This window comes from Saimiri boliviensis, chromosome 7, assembly GCF_048565385.1.
Source record: "Saimiri boliviensis isolate mSaiBol1 chromosome 7, mSaiBol1.pri, whole genome shotgun sequence".
Classification (NCBI taxonomy): domain Eukaryota; kingdom Metazoa; phylum Chordata; class Mammalia; order Primates; family Cebidae; genus Saimiri; species Saimiri boliviensis.
The window spans coordinates 112415208-112439169 of record NC_133455.1 but is presented as its reverse complement, the minus strand read 5'-3'; the positions used below and the strand labels follow the sequence as shown (position 1 = coordinate 112439169).

At 34.3% G+C, this 23962-nt stretch overlaps 1 protein-coding gene across 1 annotated transcript; it reads right to left on the bottom strand.

The window, feature by feature from the left end:
• Positions 1–703: 703 nt before the first annotated feature.
• Positions 704–9523, bottom strand: RERGL (RERG like). Its single transcript, XM_003934581.4, has 5 exons — positions 9387–9523; positions 8187–8243; positions 5170–5243; positions 4094–4242; positions 704–1389 (listed from the first exon to the last, which is right to left on the bottom strand). The coding sequence occupies exons 1-5, from the start codon at positions 9436–9438 to the stop codon at positions 1107–1109; spliced, it is 615 nt and encodes a 204-aa protein (XP_003934630.3). The 5' UTR covers positions 9439–9523; the 3' UTR covers positions 704–1106.
• Between the last annotated feature and the right edge of the window lie 14439 nt (positions 9524–23962).

Below are 23962 nucleotides of genomic sequence, written 5' to 3'. Positions count from 1 at the left end.
TTCAACCCTTTCCAAGGCCACTCCAACACTCTCTATTAAAGATCTTCATCTATTGTCTACCTTGGTCCCCAGTTTCTTGACAATGCTTATTAACCAAGTGTGTACATGTAGCATTGTTTGTTGTCATAATTGCCAGTTTCTGAGACCAAATTTTGAATGTCAGCAATTTGACCACAATTAAGCCTTGGGTCTCAACTTGAAAGACATCTTGCATCAGAGGTCCACAAGGTCTGTGGCAGTGGTACTGCAGTCTAGGAGGTAGATGATTTTCTTCAGAAAGATACAGTAAATCGGGTAACCTGAGAAGAACCAAAATGTTTGTACCTAATCCACAAATACTCATTTCAGGGCAACAAAGTCCTTAATTATAAATTCCCCAATAAGTTTCTACTGCTCTCTGTCCTGTGATGTATGAGTTTCTAAATCTTTTGATCTAAAAAGGACCTTAGCTCTATAAATTAATATTTCTGTGATAATGACCCTTGCTAATATAGTATGTAACATGAAAATGAAGAAGGGTAGACTTTTTCACCATCAGAGCAACTATAAAATATATATACTCTTGGGGAAGGAATTTGATTAAGTCCTAAGTCATATTACAAAATATGCATAGTATTATGTAAGCTACTGAATTATTATAAAGATACTTTTAAAACAAATGCATGGAATTTTATTAAATAAGAATTTTCACAGATTGATAAATTAAGTTCTGTGACATATTAACTGTATGAATATAATGATCCATTTCTTTCAAAAGAACTATATAAAATAAAGGTAAAACAAACTATGTCATGCTTGTTTAATAAATTCATATAAACAGAGTTTATTTGGCAAGGCAAATTGAAGAGCTGTCCATCAGTAGGTTAGGGTGAATACAATGCTATATGGTAAATTAAAGGTTCTGTGTGAAGCAGAGTAAACAGGATACAACAACAAAAAGTGCGAACTGCATGTTTGAAAACACAGCTGTGGTACATGTTCAATTATTTCATATCTCCAAGAGAATTCTTTTTACAAAAAAAAAAATGCATACAAAGGTTAGGTGAATTATCATGTGAATGGTTGAAACTCTCTGATATAACAAATCTCCCAGGATTACAGGTCTACTAAACAGATTTCCTTCTCTTTCCAAATACATTATTGATCAATTTGGCCATTGATTTAGATCCACTGGGTCGTCTCTTTTCTTTAAGCTTGACGTTTATCAGGATGTCCTTGATAATTCTGATGAACATCATTTCCACCTCCAGAGACTGCTCTGCGGCAGACAGTTCACAGAATTGGCATCGGTTATCCAGCGCCAGCTTTTGCCCTTCTTCCCAGCCAACCTCTCGCACATGACAAAGATCTCGTTTGTTGCCAACCAAAAATACTGCTGATTCCACGGCTCTATAATAAAGATACACAATTTTTTTGGCAAGATGGTTTTAACAACTTTTTTTAAACACATAGATTTATAGCCAGCGGATTATAAATTTTAAAAAATTGAGTGTGTATGTGTGTTACTTATGGTCATGTGTAGTTACACATAGCCCCATTTGCTTAAAATCATTTTAGATAGAATGTAGTAAATGACACAGAAGTAACAAGGCTCTTAAAGCCTAGGATTTGAAGTAACATGGACCTATTATTGAATTCTGGTGCTATCTGCCAACTAAGTATGATTGTTACCTTTCCCACTTTCAGTGTCCTTTAATGTAAAAATGTGGTACATATTCATCATGAAATACTATGCAGCCATAAAAAAGAATGAGAGCATGTCCTTTGCAGGGACATGGATGGACCCGGAGGCCATTATCCTTAGTAAACTGACACAAGAACAGAAAACCAAATACTACATGTTCTCACTGATAAGTGGACCTAAATGACAAGAACACATGGACACATAAAAGGGAAGAACACACACTGGGGCCTATTGGAAGGTTGAGGGTAAGAAGAAGGGGATCAGGAAAAATTAACTAATGGGTTCTAGTCTTCATACCCGAGTGATGAAATAATTTATACAACAAACTCACATGACACAAGTTTACCTATATAAAAAACCCGCACACCTACCCTTGAACCTAAATGTAAAGCTTTTAAAATGTCAAAACAATCCTCTTCACAAAGAATTCTCATAGTAATTAAAGCTCATGGAGATTATATACGTTAAATGATATGTATAAATATATCTAACATTGGCCCAGGCAATGAAAGTTGCTTACTATTATTTTTCACGTTCCTTATCAATTGCAAGAGAAGAGCTAGAAAATGTCTCTTTACTTATAGAGTTATTGTAATTGAACAGTCAATTTAGATAAAATTTTCATAAGCAAAAATATTATTCGATACTTATTGCTGTTTTTGCTTAGCTAATATCCATTATAACATACTCTAGAGAAAATTGTATTACCTCGCAAACTTGCCCAACTCTCCTGTTTAAGAAAATGTGTCTTTCTTAAGATAAAATGTCTCTGCAACTATCAAAATATCCTCCTTGGTTATAGTGAAATAATATGAAAATAGGATTTGAATTGAAGAATATAGTAAAATCACTAGGCTTTAAATGGCATGGAATGCTGCAAAGATATCTAGTATAAGGAAAAAATGGGTGAACACAGGCAGTCTTCAATCTTATTGGCTCCGATTCCACTAAAAGTTGGTTTCATTCAAATGACAATGTGTGGTGAACTTTAAAAAATGTTACTAAGGTCTTTTTTTTGTCTACTTTGTGAAATTATTGAAAAGGGTGAATGAGAAGGAATATATACAAATGTTTCGACAGTGGGGCACAAATGTCAGATATAATTTAATGAAAATGATATACTTTGCTTTCCTAGTTTTTTTCAGATTGAGAACTGAAATATTCAAAGAATTATCTAACCAACAAATTAGAAAGATTTCCTGAAAAATGCCCAATATAAATTTTTATGCTTTCAATGTGTTCTTAAGTGTCCTTGAGTTATTACTTTGATTTGAGGAAGTATCAGAATTTTGTTCCTGTCCCATACCTACATCATGATGCTTAAACATAAGATATTTAATGATTAAAACAATGGATTCCTAAAATATCAGTCATATTATAGGATATACGAGCTATGAGGCACCTCAGTAAAATCACGTCTGTTTCTCCTCTCCTGCTGTCACCAGTTAAATTAGAAAAATGAGCGCTAGAGATTAAAGTGGCTTACTTAAGGCAAATCAAAGGAAAGCAAGAATGTACATCATGTAACTCCAGGGAAATACACCTTATCAAAGATTATCTCATGATTCCTATATAGTGGACACTTAAAATAGATATAAAACGTACACATGCCATTTCTCAGTAATAATATTGTGCTTTTTTTACTTGCCAGATTAGAATGCTATTTAGATTTGAAGGACAAAATTGATTAAAAGCACAAGAATTTTTTACAATCAACACATAGAGCAAAAATAAATACTTTATGGAAAAGGTCAAAAAGACTGAAAAATGGGGAAAACTAAAGTGGAAAACTCAGATGCTTAAACTTTTATCTGTTAATGAAGCAACGGCTTACAGAACAACCATGTCTTCCTTCATAGTTCTTTGTGTCAAAACAACTAGGAATAAAGAATTGTTGATCAGCCCTTCATTGTAGGAGGTAAAATGGAGAAAAATGTACTCTCATATTTAGTATTTGTAAACAGTTTGATTATTCAGTCTATTTTGCTTTGATAGATTGAACAACCCAGTGACTAGAAATTGGATTTCACAGGATGCCAAATGTAATAAATCTGGATTTATTTAGTATCCTTAACAATTTTGTGAGAATGAAAAGGAAAGGTTGGAAAGCGAACTATCTTATATACAAAAGACCATTATTTTGCAAGTGAGTGTAATGTTAACAATAGAAGCTGTCTTGTAAAATAGCCATTTACTCAGGGCAAGTAACTGTTTATGTCAGGCAGGATATAAAGAATTCTCATCTTATTCCTTTTACTACATGTGTAACTCCTGTGGAATGGGAAGGTGAATTGTTAAGGGCTGTTAAATTTTGTAATTGGAAGTCTGTATTAAACTCTTCCTAATGATGCTTACAGCTATATGATGATTTACTAAAAAGGAAGGAGAAAGCAATGAAAAATACCTTACCTTTTACAATGACTAGTTTGTGGCGCCCGGATTCTGTAGATCAGTGCTTTCGCAAAAGCAAATGAAGACCTATCACTGATGTCATACACAATAACAAACCCATCTGCCCAGTGAAGCTCACTTGTGAGGGAGAATTTTGCTTTCTGTGTCTGAAAATAAATCAAGTACGTTAAAAGTGTTGGGATCTAATACAGTTAAATAATAGAGACCCATTTCAGCTGAAGGAGATATCAATAAGCTGAATACTAATATTTTCTAAAATATAGTTTCTTTGTTTCTCTCTTATTACTCTTTCTCCTTAATTAAAAGTGATTAAATATAAAACAGAACTATAATGAAGTTATTTTTATGTCATTTTATAAATTTTCTAGAAGACAACTCCACTTTTTCTGAAAATTTGATGAGCTACAATAATTGCCTTTTGAACTAAAATCCACATATTTGTTTTGAAAATGTATAATATTTAATCTATGTTAGTAAATGGAACACCTATTGATTTTTGGTACTGAATTTAAATCAACAAAAAACAAAAACATTATAGAGGTTTAGCTAAAATATTTAAGGTATATTTTTATTTATCAAAAACGATCTGTCTGATATAGCTGTTTTGAAACCCTGAATGGATGTTCTTTTTCTCTTATTTGTATAATCCCATTTTAACTGCTTTCACATATGAATGGACAAGGAGGTTTGCACTGAAAATCTATCTTACTTATTATGTTCTATTGACAACTGGTTAGTTTTAAGTGTAACTTAGGGAAAATATAAAGTGAATTGATAAGCTACTTAACATTAACTTCTGACAGCGCCACTGTGACCTGATAGAAATATGCTACAGAAACAGCCTAATGCTGCAATTTTAAAGATATTTGTGATATTATAATTTTTTACATGAACTTACAGAAGTGCAAGATAATGGAATTGACAACAAGAGAAAATAATCTCTTAAATTAAAATGAGAAGAAACTTTGGTTTTAACACTGCAACTTTTCACTTACCCCCATACAATCTTCAAATCATGATTAAAAAAAAAATCAATCAGTTAATCAATGAAAAGACTGTTTTGTTTTACTTACTTGAGAACAAGGGTCATATATTTCTAGATTTAGTTGTTTTCTTTCCAAACACACATGCTTGTTATACACAGAGTCTGCAAAAGTATGCATATCCACTGTCAGTATGAAAATACTACAAATGTGAACTCATACCTGAATCACAGTCTGAAAAATTTAACCACTCATATTTTAGTGGAATCATATTGTCCCTTTTTTACACTACTGGTGACTGAAAGCATGTATTTGTTGTATTTGCTCAGATATGTTTCTTACAAATGAATCTCACCACTATCTCTATTTACATACATGCCTTTGTGCTCATACAGTTATATTCCATTCTATTGCTGTAGATGGAACATCTATGTTCCTATCTAAAGCAAATCCATTCCCTCTCAGCTAGGGATGATTTCTTCTCACCTACTGAAAGATATGGCCTCAGTAATTCTACTTTCCTCTCATATATCATATTTTTTCCTCTTTATTATATAAGCAGCCACATCTTACAAACCTGAAAAATTTCTTCTAACTTAAATGTAGTATGACTTAATCCTTAATTCCGTATCTTGATTTTTTTTTTTTTTGCCTTATTGATACCATTAATGTAGTTGGTCACTCCTGCCTTCTAAAAGTTTCCTTTACATGACCTTCAAGGCAACGCTGTCTCCATTTTTTTTTTTAATACCTTGTTGGTCTGTTTTAATCTTTTTGTTCAGATCCCCCACCCACACTGTGTTCTCACATTTCAAACATGGATCGAGTTCATAGAGTTCTTCTTTACCTAGATTTCTTTTCAGATCTCTTCTAGTCTCAAGCCGACACATGCCAATTATTTCAGATGAACCCAACTTATGTCTGAAGACAACATCATCCCTGAACTCCCGACACAAATCACTTGCTTTTGGACATCTCCATTTAGATACTTGATAGATATCTCAACCTTAACACTCCTCAAGCTGAACCCCTGATATCTCTGCAAAGGCTGCATCTTCCACAATTTTCCATTTTGTTAGATGGCATATCCATAACTCCAGTTTCTCAGGTAAAAAACCTTAGGATTAACCTTGATCATTTATTTGTCTTATGTCACATATTTATTCCAAAATTTATGTATTCTAAAATTAATTTATTCTAAAATTCTTTTTTAGTCTACCTTCAAAGTATATCTTGAACTTGTCTGTATCTCATCATCTCCATTGCTAAGACTCTAGTCTAGGCCACCATCATTACTTGCCTAATTTATCGCAAAGCCTCCTAAGTCATCTTTCTGTTTTCATCCTTCCTCTAACTTTCTTCCTGTTTCTAGAGTATTCTTAACACAGAAGGAAAAGTGAACCTTGTAGCCAGATCATGTCACTTGTCTGGTCAAATTTCTTCAATGACTCCTCATTTCTCAGAGAGTTAGAGTTGGCTTCTTAACTCCTACCAGGTTACATTTAATGAAGTTTGTTATAGTTTAATGAAAGCTTAAATTATGTTTTCAGCCTGTTCCCTCTAAACTTTATAGATTTATTATTGACTCCAAACCACAATATTTCCTTCCAGTCATTTAAAATTATCCGCTCTCAAATCTCCAAAACCACCAGCAAGTGTTATCAATTCTCACATTTTTAGAATTGTATTATTTCCCCTTCTAGTTTTAATTTATAAAGAGGAGTTATTTTTGCTAGTTTGCCCTCACATAGTTCATGAGTTTTTGATCATTTGTCTTTTCAAAAATGCCTCTAGGTCTTTTATTTTTCATTGAGCTGTAACAGCCAGAATGTGTAAACATTTCATTTGTTTTTATAACTATACTATATCAAAGATTAAATTGAGGAGTTTTGTTGTTGCTATTGTTTTTTGGATGGCATATTGTTTTACGTTTGCTTTATTTTTTAGTTCTGGGACATCTTCTCATGCCCGAGTCCTAAATTGTATGTTACATTGACCTTTTTGACTGATGTCATTGACCTCACAAATGAAACAACAGGAATTTTTCTTTTTATGTTCTCAAATTTCTATAATCAGTTTTCAGGCTCTTGCCCTTAAATGTTCATAATGTCATATGAACTGAAATATCATGTTGAATTCATATAGGAAAAAACACAATGTAATACATTAAATCTATTTTCGGAGATACTCTAATTATGCTACTTCATGATTGAATGCTAAAGATTTTTGTTTCTCATGGAAAAATGAACTTGCAATCATAAATTCCTCTTATTCTAAATAAGTAATAATCAACAAAAACATTCCTCTTTTTCCCAATTTTTATATTTTCTGTAATCTACCATTTTTATATTTTTAAAAAAGAAAAAATATTCATGCCCTCATCTCATTCCTTCAATCAGATAAAATGTTAGTACCATTATATTGTTTAATTGGTAAGCCAAAAATACACTAAAAATTATTGCAAAATTTCTCACTTTTTGTGTTGTACTATTTTCCATACATTATGCTAATTCTAGTCAAAAAAAAACAGAAATTTATAGAAAAATTTGTGAAATAATATTAAAATTATATCATAATGCCCTGATCTGTGTTTTAGAATTTTTCTACATTTATGTAAATGACTTAGATAATAATGATATAATCTTTAATCAAGGCATAATTTTCCTATTGTTTTCTTATGGTTTTACAATAAAAATAAACTTTATTCTATTGTTAATTGTGGTTTTAGTGTTAATTTTCTCTTGTTTTTTAAAGAATGTGATTTAATTTCTTACTTGTTTTACACCTTACAAAAAAATACTCATAGTTACATGTTCTACAATATTTTGAAGAGAGGATCTTAGTTTACTGTTTTTCCACTTCCAGACTTTGAAGCCAACTGACTTTCTAATACATGTTACTTAACATCAAATTGGGTGAATTTTACCATAAGACAACATTTAATTCAAGCTCCTATTTTGGCATTTCTAATCAGAATATGTGAATAAATAAATAGCTTTATATACGTAAAAATGATAAAGTCTATCAAAATGCTTCTCTGTTCTTAAGTGAGATTTAATTATAATGTTAAAAATTTTAAGGTAAAAATGTCTAGAGTGGTGACTTACCAAAATTAGAAGCATATTCTCCAATGAATCGCTTAGTAAGAAACCTCACTGTAAGGGCTGCAAAGCAAACAATCTAGATTTAAGGCTGTTATATTTTACGATCCAGATAATTTGTTTATGTGAATAATGTTTTAGTTATTAGATCAAAAACATGCAAAAATTAATAGAAACTAAAATTTTATTAAATTCTGTTCTAAATAGTAGTTAACAATATTTCCATGATACAATCAAATGACTAGAAAGCTAGAAAGAAAGGGATCTTAAAGTTCTGTGCATCTAAATCACTATGCAGTTCATTCATTACCACAAAAACATAAGGCCACTTACCTTTTGTAACAGAAACAGATTTCTCATTATATTAGAGATGCAAGAATTTGACCATCTGTTTATTTTCTCTCTATCAAATTCAATCTGACTTCAAGGAACGATATGTAAGAGTCACAAGGACACTGCCAAGTATTTGCAGTTATTTAAAGACTTAGGGACCTACAAATCCAGGAAATAGAAAAAGAATCTCTGGTATCCATTCATCATGTCGCAGCTCCTGCGTTTGGCCAGTTAGGATGTTATGTATGATTCTTTAGGCTCAAATGGCTCTATTGGTGGCATCCTGCCATTTTAATGTGGCCAAAACCAAAGTAAAACACAACAAAACAAAAGCATGACTTCCACAGTTAAAGCACATATTGCTCAGTTCCAGGACATCCACCACGCCATGCCCCCTCAAATTTCTTTTATCTCAGTAATGCTACATTTAAAATTGTGTCCACAAATCTCCAAACAACTCTCTACTCTAGTTTCAGAGCAGATGAGTTCTATCAAGATCGCTGTTTGGCAAACTAGTGGATATGAGGGCAGGTGTGTTGAAGTGAGATGTGAGTGGGATAGTGATGTAGCGATTTCCTGCTATTCCTATGAATTGCAAACAACAGTAGAACAATATGCAAATTAACATTTCACATAGTTATCTTGCTGTACCTGCTTACATATTCTACAAACATGCAATTACTTGCCTATAAAAGTAAAAACTCCTAGTGAAAAATAATGTACATATCCCAGTGAGATAATGTTATTATAGATGTATTTTCATATATATATATATAATATATATATATTAAAAATACATGGTTAATGGTTAACATGTCAATGTTTCTCACTCTTTCTACACTCAGTTATACCAAAGAAGACATCACCACTCACCAGATTTGCCTGTTCCTTCACCACCCAAGACAGCAAGCTTCACATCATTCATCTTGCTTTTCTGCTTCTTGGTCAGTCCTGTCTTCTGGAACTATGCTGCCCTGTGACAAACATTTTTTTAACTTCCTTTTTATTGCTACTCTCACTTCTCTAAGAACAACTCCACCCCATATTTCTACCAGCCAACAATAACTTTAAAAATATTTCCCTAGAGTAGTTTTCAATTCAGTTTTAATATAACATTTTTTAAAAAACTGGAGTTACTGTTTAGGCAAAAAAGGCTTATTAAGACAATATGTATATATTTATAACAGAACCTTAGCTTACAATTCTCTATTTTTGTGTACCTGGAATCTACTTTCTTTTAGTGCCTAAACATAGTATAATTTCTTTTCATTTAAAAAATTTTTAGAGGAAGGGTAAACATTTCTGTATTTACTTTGATTGGATGGGTTTGTTTGTTGTATTAGCAACAGAGCCTGTATCTGCTAGGGTTTCTTCTGTGAAAAAAAAAGGTGGGGAATCCCTTAATTCAATCACAAAAAAAGAGAATAATTATCTAGGCTTTAATGTTAAGGTTTGACACCAATGCAGATAAATAGCTAGACCATGTTTGTGAATTATATGAGGTTCTCAAGAAACAAATGAACACTAAGAGTTTTAACTTCTCCAATGTCTTATTTAATAAGCAATTTCTCCTTTAAAACATGTTTTGTCTCCAAGCATGGTGGCTTATAACTGGAATTCTAGCACTTTGGGAGGCCGAGGTGGGCGGATCATGAGGTCAGGAGTTCAAGACCAGCCTCACCAACATGGTGAAATCCCATCTGTACTAAAAATACAAAAATCAGCTGAGCCTGGTGGTGCATGCCTGTAATCTCAGCTACTCAGGAGGCTGAGGCAGGAGAATCACTTGAATCCGGGAGGCGGAGGTTGCAGTGACCCGAGATCATGCCACTGAACTCCAGCCTGAGTAAGAGAGTGAGACTCCATCTTAAGAAAAAAAAAAAAAAGTTTTGTCCATAGGCAACATTAACATTTCTGGAGAAAAATAAAACAATTAATGTCATTTGTTAGAAAAGAAATAAACATAAACTTGTCATATTTCCTTATGTAGAACATTGAAATTAGAAAAGAGAAAAGAGAAAGGAAAGGAAATTGGGAAGTAGTATTCTGCAATAGTTCATTCCTGCTGTATAAGAAAGAGGCAAATTTAATATGCAAAACGATGCATTTTTCATACTTTTTATCAGATTTCCCTACTACTCCAAGTACCGCATTAATTTCATCTTTTATCACCAATTTAGTTATGTAAAAATTCTACAGCAAATAAAAGAAGTCTACATGTGTGAACTAAATTTTGAGGCCCAAGTTAAAAAGTTTCATTTCCAGACTAAGTTGATCACAGGAGTAATAATTTGCTTTTTAAAAAAATGCATTTTTATTCAACAAATACTTCCTACTTGCAAGTATATTTTAAAACTATGTTAGGCTTAACAATCTACTCTTGTTAAATCATGAACTTCCTGCTTTGACAGAGTCTACACTCATCTGTTAGAGAAAATTGAAACAATTAAAATTACAGTAAATAGGCTTGTTGCTAAAATTGGACTGGGGAAAGCAGAACACGTGGATATAAAGGTCTTCAAAAAGTAGATAAATCTTAAAACATGAGTAAGAACCACAGAGAGAGTGAAGAAAAAGTGATTTTGTGATTAAGGAGACGTGTCTATTCCAAAAGAAGAAACAGACTCCATAAAGAAAAAGGAGCAAGAGAGTATGACAAGTTCTGGGATCAGCAGGTAACAGCTGAACTAAATTACATTTTTTCTTTATTACAAATTTGAAAGAAATAGATATGATCCCTTTAATTTCTGCAATTATATAAATAGTAACAAGAATGACTGTTTTTCAAAGAAAATTTGCCAGCCGATTAATTACACCATGGAATTAAATTTTTTTTCTCTATTTGGAGAAATGCTATTCTTGTCTTCTTAAGAAACTTTTTATGTTTTTAGATGTTGAGTTCCTAGGAAGGCAAGATTTAACATCATAACATACATGATATCGAAAACAGCATGTACATTTTTGTTATCAATGTACAGGCATTCTTTTCTCATGTCCTCTTCCTACCTACTTTCACTTGGATTCCAAAAGAGGCTCTAACAAGAAAGCAGCCGGGCAGCGGAATAGAGCGAAGTTGTAACTGGAAGAATGAAAGCATGAATATATTTTCTTAAGAACCAGAAGCACCATTTTTTTTCTTTAGGTGATAAGTACTAAATATCAATCAATATTCTAATAGCCACATTATTATATTATTAAAAGTTGCTTACAGCTCTCTAAAGAAATATTCATTCACATCCAAAATCAAATCATTTACTCCTATATTTATTCATTTATTTATGAGGTAGGTACCATGACTAACTTCTAACGTAAGAGAAATATAGGCTTTTTCAAATAGAAAAACAGAAACAAAGGAAAAAAGAAAAAAGAAAGAAAGAAAGAATAAGAGATGAAGGAAAGAAGGGAGGGAGGAGGGGAGGGAAAGAGGAAGGAAGGAGTGGGGAGGGAGGGGCAGGGATGGGGAGAAAGGAAGGAAGGGAGGAAAGAAAAGGAAGAGAAAGGAAGGAAAGGAAATCGGGGCAAGGGGGATTAGAATGCAAATAATATAACTGAAATTGCAAATAATATAACTGAAATTAAATGTACTTTTAATTTTTATGTAAAGAATTCTTTAATGCCTACTGCGGATTATAAAATAAACCCTGGAGTCTGGGTTTTAGAGTATCCATCACCTGAATAGTAATACATTGTCCCCAATAGATAATTTTTCAGCCCTTACCCCTCTCCTGCCCTCCACCGTTTGGAGTTTCCCATATTCTCTGTTTCACTCTGTATTTCCAGGTGTACACATTATTTACCTCCCACTTATAAGTGAAAACATGCAGTATTTGAGTTACTCTTTCTGAATTATTTAACTTAAGATAACTGCCTCCAGTTACATCCATGTTGCTGCAGAAGACATGATTTTATTCCTTTATATGGTCAAGTAGCATTCCATGGTGTGTGCATGTGCATGTTTGTATACATCTATACACATATGTATGGATGCACACACACATACACATCTATACATATGTGTATAGATATATGTGTATGTGTGTATATGTACACATGATATGTACATATATGTGTGTATGTCTATACATACCTGTATAGATGTGCATATATATGTGTACAGATGTATATGCTATATATGTGTGTATATATAGACATATATACACATAGAGGCACCATAAAATACTACTTATATATACATATATTTACACACACACACACATATGTATACCATATATGTACGCACACATACACACAACATGTATATATAAAATATAGAAAATACGGGGTATGTCTGTGTGTATGTATATATATAGAGAGAGATTATATATATATATATATACACATACATATATAGATAATATATATACATATATATATATGGGGGGTGTGTGTGTATATATATGTACATACACACCATATTTTCTTTACCCAGTCAAATTTCAAATTTGATCAAACATTAAGTGTTGATTATGTTAGTCTCATGGGATACTTACCAAGGTGTGTTTATTTGTAGGTTTATTCACAACAAATAAAAACTTACACACAAGTAGATTATTATAATCAAAATTATTAGTTTCACCTCTAATTATAAGTTACTAAAGGAGTTCAGCTAGAGATTTATCACAAATCCTCCAAAGTCTCTTCCAGGGAAATTATCCACATCTGGACATTTACCTCACCAAATGATGAAGCTATTCAACCCAATATTATTTTGGCTACAATATCTGTTTCATATAACTAATAATTGCTTATTTCAACAATGTCCTACCAGTTCATCATCACTTTAAACTATACATACAACATCAGGTTGCCCATGTAGAGTACTTTTGTATGTGATTATTTTTGATGGATTGTTTTTCATCCGAACAAGTATGTGAAATTGATAATTATGGAACGAATACACTTCCCACATTGTTTTCTCTGTGAAGACTATTTTTAGGGCCTATTCCGATTTTAGTAATAGATGTCGCTTACAGTTACTTGCAAGTCTTACTTCAAAGTTGACACATCATCTCTGAATACTGAACGCCACTCTACGGTGGAAGCTGCAACTCATTTATATTTTCTTTTCTTTTCTCTCTCCTCTCCTCCCCATCACCCTCTTTTCCTTCTTTCCCCTCCCCTTCTTTCTGTGGCTATTTCTATCTCTGTGTCTTTACCTCTTTCTTTCTCTCTCTTTTTTTCCTTATTTTCTTTCCCTTTTCCTTTCCTCACTTTTTACGGGGTTCTTTTAGGAGCTCTTCTGTATCAGTGGTATTCTAAAATTTCACAGTGATAGCCCTTGTGGCAAGTCGCTTTTTTCATTAATTGTACCAGTGCTCACTTTGCCTCCTAAATGTGGAGATTCCTGCTTTTCAGTTCTGGGAAATTTTGTTGTATTATCCCCTTACCAATTTATTCAAATCTGTCTTCCACATTCCGTATGTCAGAAACTCTTACGTTAGTTGAACCTACAAGGTTGATCCCCAATGATTCTCTTTCTTTCCTATTTCACCTTTGTGGAGTACAAATATGTGTGGAAGATATATATATATATATATATATATATATATATATATATATATATTCCTTTTTATTGCTACTCTCAATTCTCTAAGAACAACTCCACCCCATATTGCTACCAGCCAACCTTCTGGAATCTGAAAGACAGTGGCCTCCTTCTCACAGCTCCACTAGACAGTGTCCCAGGGGAGACTCTGTGTGGGGGCTCCATCCCCAAATTTTCCTTCTGCTTACTCTGGTAGAGGTTCTCCATGAGAGATTTGCCCTTGCAGCAAACTTCTACCTGGACATCCAGGTATTTCCACAAAGAGGTTCCCAAACCTCAACTATTGTCTTCTGCATACACACAGGCCCAACACCACATGGAAGCTGCCAAGGGGCTTGCATCCTCTGAAGCCATGGTCCTGAATTGTGCCTTGGCCCCTTTTAATATGGCTGGACCTGGAGTAGCTGGGACACAAGGCACCATGTCCAGAGGCTGCACAGAGCGGCTGGGTGCTGGGCCTGGCACAGGAAACTGTTTTTTTTTTCTCCCTAGGCTTCAAGGCCTGTGATTGAAGGGGCTGCTGTGAAGTCTCTAAAATGCCCTAGAGACATGTACCTCATTGTCTTGGCCATTAACATTGGGCTCCTCATTACTTATGCAAATTTCTGCAGTGGCTTGCACTTCAATTTCTCCCCAGACAATTAGTTTTTCTTTTCATGGTCAGGCTGCAAATTTTCCAGATATATATGTTCTGCTTCCATTTTAAACGTAAGTTCCAGTTGCAGATCATCTCTTTGTGAACACATGTGACTGTATGCTTTCAGAAAAAGCCAGATCACATCTTGAATGCTTTGCTGCTTAGAAATTTCTTCTGCCAGATACTCTAAATCAACTCCTCTCAAGTTCAAAGTTCCACAGGTTTCTAGGGCAGGGGCAAAATGCAACCAGTCTCTTTGCTAAAGCATAACCAGAGTAACTTTTGTTCCAGTTCCCAATAAGTTCCTCATCTCCATCTGAGACTCTTATCAGGCTGCAACCCAGGTGTGAGGTGGGCCTATGGTCTTCTCTGAGACCCAAGGGGTAAAACAGTCACTTCTCCTCCTTTTGTGATTGTACGATTCTGAAGACCGTTTTCTTGCTGGCTACTAGCCAGCAACCTTTTCCAGCTCCTGAAGTGTTCCTACAGTTTCCTGCCACTTGGCCTCATTCATATGCCCTTCCTCAGCATGACCACTTACTGCTTCAAAGCCAGGAATGAAGGAGAATCTCTTTCACGCATGCTAGCAACTAGCAAAGAAAGAAAGATAGGATAGATGAATGGATGGATGGCTGGCTAGCTAGCTAGCTAGCTAGATAGATAGATAATTTATATATATAATACATTGTATACATAAATAAAATATACTGTATATATATGAAAACACTATAAATATGCATGTATGGAATATAAATATAGTTGTGTGTGGGTGTATATGTATTTCACAAAAGTGACATTCTATCACTTTTGCCATACATTAGTGGTTAGAAGCAAGTCACAGATCCTGCCAGCATTCCAGGGTTGGAGATTATACAACAGTGTGACTCACTTGTTGCTATGGTTTGAATGCTGTTCCCCTTTCAAAACTGATGTTGGAATTTAATTGTCAATCTAATGGCATTGGGATGTTGGGTCCTTAAGAAGTGATAGGCCAGGCCATAAGAGCTCTACCCTCATAAGTGGATTACATAAAAGGCTTTTAGGAGTAGGCTGTTTGTCTTTCCTCTTCTGCTTCTATCATCTGAGGATCTAATGCTCCTTCCCCAAAAGGATGCAGTGTGCAAGATTTCATCTTGGAAGAATATAATGGCCTCATCAAACACCAAACCTTGTGGCACTTTAACTTTAGTCTTCCCAGCCTGTAAGTTAATAGAATTCTGTTCTTTATAAATTATCCAGTCTCAGTGTTCTGCTGTTTAAAGCCTCACAAAATAAACTAAGAATCTTGGGATCACTTAAAGGTGTGTATGTCACATGCCTTAACTTTTTATTTGACACTTCTTCTGAACAAGATATATATTTCTTTTGTTCCGTTCACAAAAATAAGTATTATTGATGGCAATATGATCACACTTTTACATTAACATAATAATTTGTGGCCATAACTAGTGTTGAATGTGATATTCTGAGCCAGAAATCTCCCTATAATCTCATTGGCCATTATGTCATAAAATTTTTGTCCTAAAAAATGAATTAACAAATCAGCATTTGAAAAACAGAAGTATTTCTGTTTGTATTACAGGCATACATCTGAGATATTGTGGGTTTGGTTCTAAACCACTGCAATAAAGCAAGGCATACCAATTTTTTGGTCTGTCAATATATATAAAACTTACATTTACACTATACTATAATTGATTAAGTGTGTCATACAATGACATACAATGTACATACTGTAATTTAAAAGTATTTCATTATACCATTTGACCCAGCAATCCCATTACTGGGTGTATACTCAAAGGATTATAATTTTTTCTATTATAAAGACACATGCACAAGTATGTTTATTGCAGCACTGTTCACAATAGCAAAGACTTGGATCCAACACGAAGCCCATCAGTGATAGATTGGATAAAGAAAATGTGGCATATATACTCCATGGAATACTATGCAGCCATAAAAAAGGATGAGTTCATGTCCTTTGCAGGGACATGGATGAAGTTGGAAAGCATCATTCTCAGCAAACTAACACAAGAACAGAAAACCAAACACCACATGTTCTCACTCATAAGTGGGAGTTGAACAATGGGTGCACATGGACACAGGGAGGGGAACATTACACACTGGGGCCTGGCAGCGGGTGGAGAGCTAGAGGGAGAGCATTAGGAGAAATACCTAATGTAGATGATGGGGGTGATGGAGGCAGCAAACCACCATGGCACATGTATACCTATATAACAAACCTGCACATTTTGCACATGTACCCCAGAACTTAAATTATAATAAAAATTATAATAATAAATAAAGTATTTCATGCCCAAAAATGCTGAAACAAAGAAAGTGAGCATCTGCTGTTGGAAAAAAAATAGTGTCAACAGACTTGCTTGATGCAGATTTCCCACAAACCTTCCATTTGTAAAAAATACAGTATCTGTGAAGCAAAATAAAACAAAGTACAATGAAATGAGGAAAACCTGTATTTCACTGGATAGTGTCAGGATGCAAGCCAGATTGCCCACAGGTGCTTCAGAGAGTAAGACAACCATATGTTATCTTTCTTGTTTATTCTCACTGGCTAAGTCATTTATTTTGAAACATAAAAAGCAGAGCTGTCATTATTTCAAAAGTTCAATAAATACATAATGAACACCTATTATGTGCCAGACACCATCCTAAGGTATTGAAAGTGAAAAGGAAAAATGAATAAAATGTACATCCTTTGCCCTTAAGGAGTGTTCATTCTAGTTAGAAGATTTAACATTTATGTAGTAAGTGTAAATTCAGAGGTAACTGTAGGGTGCCAAGGGTCATCAATAAGAGAAACCTAGCTAAATTCTAAAAGAAAGCAGTAGTAGGCTAAATAATGGTCCCCAAAGATATTAGAACCTAAGCTGGAACCTATAAATGTTGCTTTATATAGATAAAGACTATTTGTAAATGTAATTAAGTTAAAAATCTTAAGGTAGGAATGTCATGGGCTGAATGTTCAAGTCCTCCAAAAATTCATGCGTTGAAGCCCAGACCCCCAATGTGATGTTATTTAGAGGTAGGAGCTTTTGAGAAGTAATTAGGATTAGATTAGACCATAAGGTGGGACCTTCACATTGAAATTAGTGCCCTTGTAGGTAGAGGAAGACAGAAAGGTCTGTCTCTCTCCACTGTATTGAGTTCTCACTAAGGAAAGGCCATGTGAGCAGACAGCAAGAAGGTGGCTTTCTACAAGCCAGAAATAGTACCCTAACAAGACAGAGTATGCTGGCACCTTGATCTTGGATTTCCCAGCGTCCAGACAGAGAGAAACAAGTACCTGCTATATAAGCCATCTAGTTTATGGTATTTTGTTATAATAGCCTGAGCTGAGTAAAACAGGAAGATTGTATCAGATTGCCAGTGTGAGCCCTAAATTCAATGAAAAGTGTCCTTATAAAAAAAATTGATGATTTGACACAGAAGAGAAGGCAATGTGACCACAGAGGCAGAGATTGAATTGATGTGGCCACATGCCAAGGGACACTGGAGCCACCAGAAGCTGGAAAAGGCAAGAAAAAAATTGTCCCCTGGTGTCACTGAGGGTGAGGCCCCACTGATGCCTAGATTTCAATGTAGTGAAACTGAGATCTGATCTACAAAACTCTAAAATAAATAAATAAATAAATAAATAAATAAATAAAGATATATGTGGTTTTAAGCTGCAAAGTTTGCAGAAACTTGTCACATAACATAAAAAACTAATACTGAAGGTATTGCAGACAGAGAGAACAGCTTGAGCAAAATCAAAAAGGCAGAAAGCAGTATGGTAAATCCTGGGCACTGAAATGCCTCTGCATTGATTGAGAGCCAAGAATTAGGTAGAAAATCCTGGGAACTGGGGCACATTTACAAGACACAGGTAATTCATAGTGACCTCATATGGAAGCTATGGACATTATCCTAAAGGACACAAGACATATCAAGAAAATTTAAGTATGAGAGCAAAGGTTTTTGATTATATGTTCTACTCCGAAAGTAACATGGAACATGGTTTGGAAGTAGAAAGAGAGGAAATAAAAAGAGGATGATAAAGGACAAGCACGGATACCTGTTAGAAGACTAAGTACCCTCAGAAAGGGTCTTCATGAGCATGACAATGAGATAAAGGGAAAATGTTGGAGAAGTAGCCAATAAAAATCTGAATATCAGCAAGATTTGGTGATTGTTTTGTGGCAGGTCAATTCTCCCTGACAGTCACACAGACAGTCCTCCATAGCACTCCAGTTATACAGGCAAATTTGCATGGCATCTGCCTTAACATTAGGTTAATAACTAAACATAGGGAAATTGATGCCCAGACACCAAAGCCAAAAATGAAACATGCGTTCAGTCAGAGCCTTCCCCAGGCTTCTACTGAAGCCCAGGGCAAATCAAGATAAGGGAAACTTTCTTAAATTCCTTGTACAAGGACCTGTTTTGGGTCCACAAAACCTGGGACAAATCAAGACAGCCCTATATTCTTCCTTGTACCAAGACTTGTCTTGAATTAAATAAATTTGTTGGGGGTCTGAAGCAACTCTCTTGACCCAAACCATAGGTAACGTAAGATAGAAGTAATCAGCTTGGTACCAGGGGTCTCATAGATTAAGTAGATTTAGGAGACATTTCTTTATCGCCCCAGTACCAGGGACCATGTGCATTACTGTATTCAGAGGACATTTCCGGCCTCTGATGCTTTAGTTAAAACAAAATTCATCACCTATAGACATAGGCAAATATGATACCGCACATAGGCATACAGTTCAAAACAGGTATAAGCACTGGAAACACAGAATTCTGAACTGGTCTGGTGGATTATCTCTGATCTTCTCCCTGTACCTGGTTACAGAAATAAACTCTTTTCTTCCGGTTCATCTGCATCTCATTATTGGGCTGCAAGAACATGAAACAGGACCTGGTTCTGTCCAGAAACAGTTTGATTAAATTTTGACTTAAACAATTATGTTGATAGTGGTGTCATTAACTGCATTAATTTTTGTTATTTTTACTGCAAGAAATAGTTTGAGGGAACATATGTTTCCAGTTTTAGACATGTTAAGTTTAAGATACCACTGGGGCTGTGAACCTAATCTGTCCAGTAGTGAGACGGCTGTCCAAATCTCAAGCTAAGAGAAGCAAGAGAAGAAGCAAAAGTGAGGGAGCATACGGTTTGTCCTAGCAACACTTTCAATGCAGAGTTAAGTTTGCTTTTATAGCAGGGATTACAAATTGATAATGAAAAAGCTTCTGAAAAACATTCATTTTGATCCCTGGAAAAAAGAGAATGCTGTTTACATAGACTTTTCCACATTTTTTAAAAAACAGTTTCTTTTTGTATTGTTTGGAATAGTTTCAGAAGGAGTGGTACCAGCTCCTCTTTGCACGTCTGGTAGGATTCAGCTGCAAACCTATCTGGACCTGGACTTTTTTTGCTTTGTAGGCTATTAATTGCTGCCTCAACTCCAGCCCTTGTTGTTGGTCTCTTCAGGGTTTCAACTTCTTCCTGGTTTAGGCTCGGTAGGGTGCAAGTATCCAGAAATTTATCCATTTCTTCCAGATTTACTGTTTTATGTGCATAGAGTTGTTTGTAGTAATCTCTGACGGTAGTTTGTATTTCTGTGAAATACTATGCAGCCATAACAAACGATGAGTTCATATCTTTGTAGGGGCATAGATGAATCTCGAAACCATTATTCACAGCAAATTGACACAAGAACAGAAAATCTAACACTGCGTGCTCTCACTCATAGATGGGTGTTAAACAATGAGAACACATAGACACAGGGAGGAGAGCATCACACACTGGGGTCTGTTGGGGTGCTAGAAAAGGGACAGTGAGGGGTGGAGAGGTTGGGAAAGGACAACATGGGGAGAAATGCCAGATATAGGTGCTGGGGGGATGGAGGCAGCAACCCACATTGCCATGTGTGTATCTATGCAATAATCCTGCATGATCTGTACATGGACCCCAGAACCTAAAGTACAATTTAAAAAAAGTAAAAAGCAAAAACAAAACAAAACAAAACAAAAAACCAGTTTCTTAAGTCAAAATGTATTTGTTAAAGTTTACAAAATATGTAAACTTAAAAAAATTTTTCAAATAAAATGCTTTTGCTTATTTAACAACCCTGTAAATAAGAATTCTAGATTATATTATTCCTAGTTTATTGTCATGCACACTGAAGTTCAGAGAGTATTTTAAGTAGATAGCCAGGAGAAATATTCTCAGGAAATAGAAACTAGAATTTCAGCTACAATTTCTCTGACACATAATCCTAATGTTCTTTCTACTCCACCATGCTATCTCTTGACATTGAGGTATCTTTCCTCGAACATAAATGATTCCTGTTCTTAGCATTTGTTCATATTGATTTTTTTTTAAATCAGCTTACAGGATTATATAACAAAACTGAAGATGTTACAGAAATCAAATTAAAAACAAATTACATTCCTATAATACATAGCAGAAAACTCAACATATAGTAGATATTCCATTCATTATTTATTGATTGTTGGCTATCTTTGAATGCATACAATCAACCTAAGATTAGTTTCTGAATTTTCATTTAGTAGATGTAAATAGTCAAGTTATTATAACTTCTACTATAGAGAAATAATTTGTCTCTGACAGAATTTTGTTATTTATCTAAGCAAAGACTAGTTCTCTGTCACTTTGATAATTAAATTCTTCCCAAAGGAACTCCAGCTGAGAACAGAAACCTTCCCATGAGAATCTGAAACAGAATTTCCTTTTGCAAATCTCTGCAATCTCATGGTCTTTATTCTTAGACTTGTTTTCATTAATTCAATGATGCCAGAATTTAGCTGTGTTCTTCCACACATGTTGCAAATGAAATTGTATTTTGTTATTGGAATCTTGAAGATAATATTCACCCAAACTATATTTGATATAGACACTACTGGCAATTTTCTTCCCAAAGAATGAAGGCTTTTTTTTTTACATTACAATTGCCTTGATTGGTTTTCTTCCCTATATGGAAATATTTTTTAAGTCATTTATGCTAGTAGGCCTGTTCCTAAGAGCTTGGAATTGTTCCCACTATTCCCTGTCCACCAGATTGAAAACTGAAATAATGACCATTTGGGGAATTAAATTTGAGAAGTATTTCTCCACTGGATTCTATGCCTGGAAAGTCCAGCTCCTCTTCAGGGTCCCACCTCTATATCCACCTCCCTTTCAACCAAGCAAATCCCTCAGCCTTGGGTGCCCTGTTCCTCAGTGATTATTGATACCAAGTCAGCTTTAACACTACCAAGTCAATTTAATATTACCACTAAATCTTTCTGAATCAGAAAAAAATTAATATTGAGAAACAAAATATGTTCAAAGATGTTCAGAAAAACCATGGATAGAAATAATTCAGTGGGTGATTGGTGGTAATAAAGATGAACAAGCAATTCAGAGGAATGTTTGTGGAAACATGTTTGCAGAAACTGAATGAGTTAGGGATGATGAAAAGTTTTCAGATCTGGAATAGTAGGACATTAACTGCCTTATTAACAGAAGCAGAAAAACTGGGAAGGAAAAATAACTTGGGCTACAATATTATCATATTTTAGAGCAAAGTGATGGCCAGATATCATTAACACAGAGAAGTCAAGCATACAATGAGAAATACTTAATTATTTAATTAATTGAAATGAAGCAAGCAACTCAGAAAGTATATTACATTTATCTATAGTCAGTGAATGAAAAGCATTAGGATTATATGAGATAGCTATTACAGAAAAATTATCACCTTTTCATTAAATAAACTACTTTGTACATAACCTCCTACATAGAACATTTTAGATTTTGTGTCTTTTAAATATATTATTGATATTTAGCTTGCATTACCCTATTCAGAGAAACAGAGAATATATATATTTCCTGTATCCATTTCTGTGGCCCATATGGTGCCCAAGATACCTCACCTCCAACGTTAATTAGTAAGGATAATAATCGATAATAACTGAGGGTTAGAAAGGCACCATGCATGTGGGCTTTGGCTTTTAGGAAAGAAAAGAGCCTACCTGAAAAGCACCTCACCCAGGATAGCCTCTATGGAGAGCTATTTTCAACAGCCTAGGTGAATTTCCTTTTGTTAGGCAAACATATATACCTTATGCTGAAAATTTGTGTATATAATGAAATTCATTAGCTTGAATCTCACCGTTACAACTCTTAGCTTCAGGTTTCTCTTTCCTGATACTTTTTTAAAGAGTGCCTGTCTGTGAACTAGTCTCTCCCAGACAGTCTCTATAGAGCAATGGACTGTGTTTCATTTTTAGAGGGAAAATGTCTGTAACAGAGATCTATCTATACAGCAAGCTGAAATGGCAGGGCAATGATAATTAAACTTATTTTGTAGATGGGAAGCAGAGACAGAGAGATTAAGTAACTATCTCATCAAAAAATTACACAGCAAATATTGGCAAATCTATGCTTTTAACAAGTGTTGGTATTAAAATTACTTTTGGTTTCGTAGAAAAGTACAAGCATATTTGGGGAATTTCCAACATTTTATATCTGGAATACACGTATTTCAGGTACTTGTCATATTGTAAATCACTAATCAATAACTCAGATACATTCAAGTATCAAGCAAAAAACATACATGTGTGAAATGGCCAAAAATAAAACAAAAGGCTGTTCTGTATATGATAGTTAACTGAAGAATGAATTCTCACCTCACTTAAAGGTGTTCAAGTACAAAGTTAGAACAGAAAAAAATAAGCTGAAACTGACTGAACTTGTGCCCTGCAACAATAATTTTAAAAGCCGTTTACATAAGTGATTACATTTTAGATTTTTGGAAATTTTGCAATTTTAACATGATATAAAACATAATTTAGATATGTTTTTTAAAAAAATTTTGAATGCACCCAAACATAAAATGTCAAGATTCATGTCATCAAACTACTTGTTGGTTCAAATCCAGGACTGAAAAATCTCACAGAGAAAACCAAAAAAAGAAACCGAATACTTTACCAAAAATAAAGTTGAAAATAAATCATAAAATAAACTAAAAATAAAACAAATGGGAAGAAAACAAATATACTTATCCTGAAAGGAACCTGATTGTAAGAGCCATAGCCCTGTAACACTTTGTTAGGTAAAAATATGCATGAACTTCTGCAAATGCCATATAATTTAAAACTCAATAATGCTGATGGTAAATTATTTTTCTAAATTTTCAAAATCAGACATCATTACTTATTTTCACAGTTGAACTAACTTGTTTTAAGTTTGATCTT

Bases quoted from the DNA above. Each gene is read 5' to 3' on its own strand.
- RERGL (XM_003934581.4), bottom strand. From the start codon at position 9,438: ATGAATGATGTGAAGCTTGCTGTCTTGGGTGGTGAAGGAACAGGCAAA. The intron at 8,244-9,386 runs GTGAGTGGTGAT...TTTGCTTTGCAG, and splicing joins TGAAGGAACAGGCAAATCTG to CCCTTACAGTGAGGTTTCTT. The intron at 1,390-4,093 runs GTAAGGTATTTT...TCTTTATTATAG, and splicing joins CAAACTAGTCATTGTAAAAG to AGCCGTGGAATCAGCAGTAT.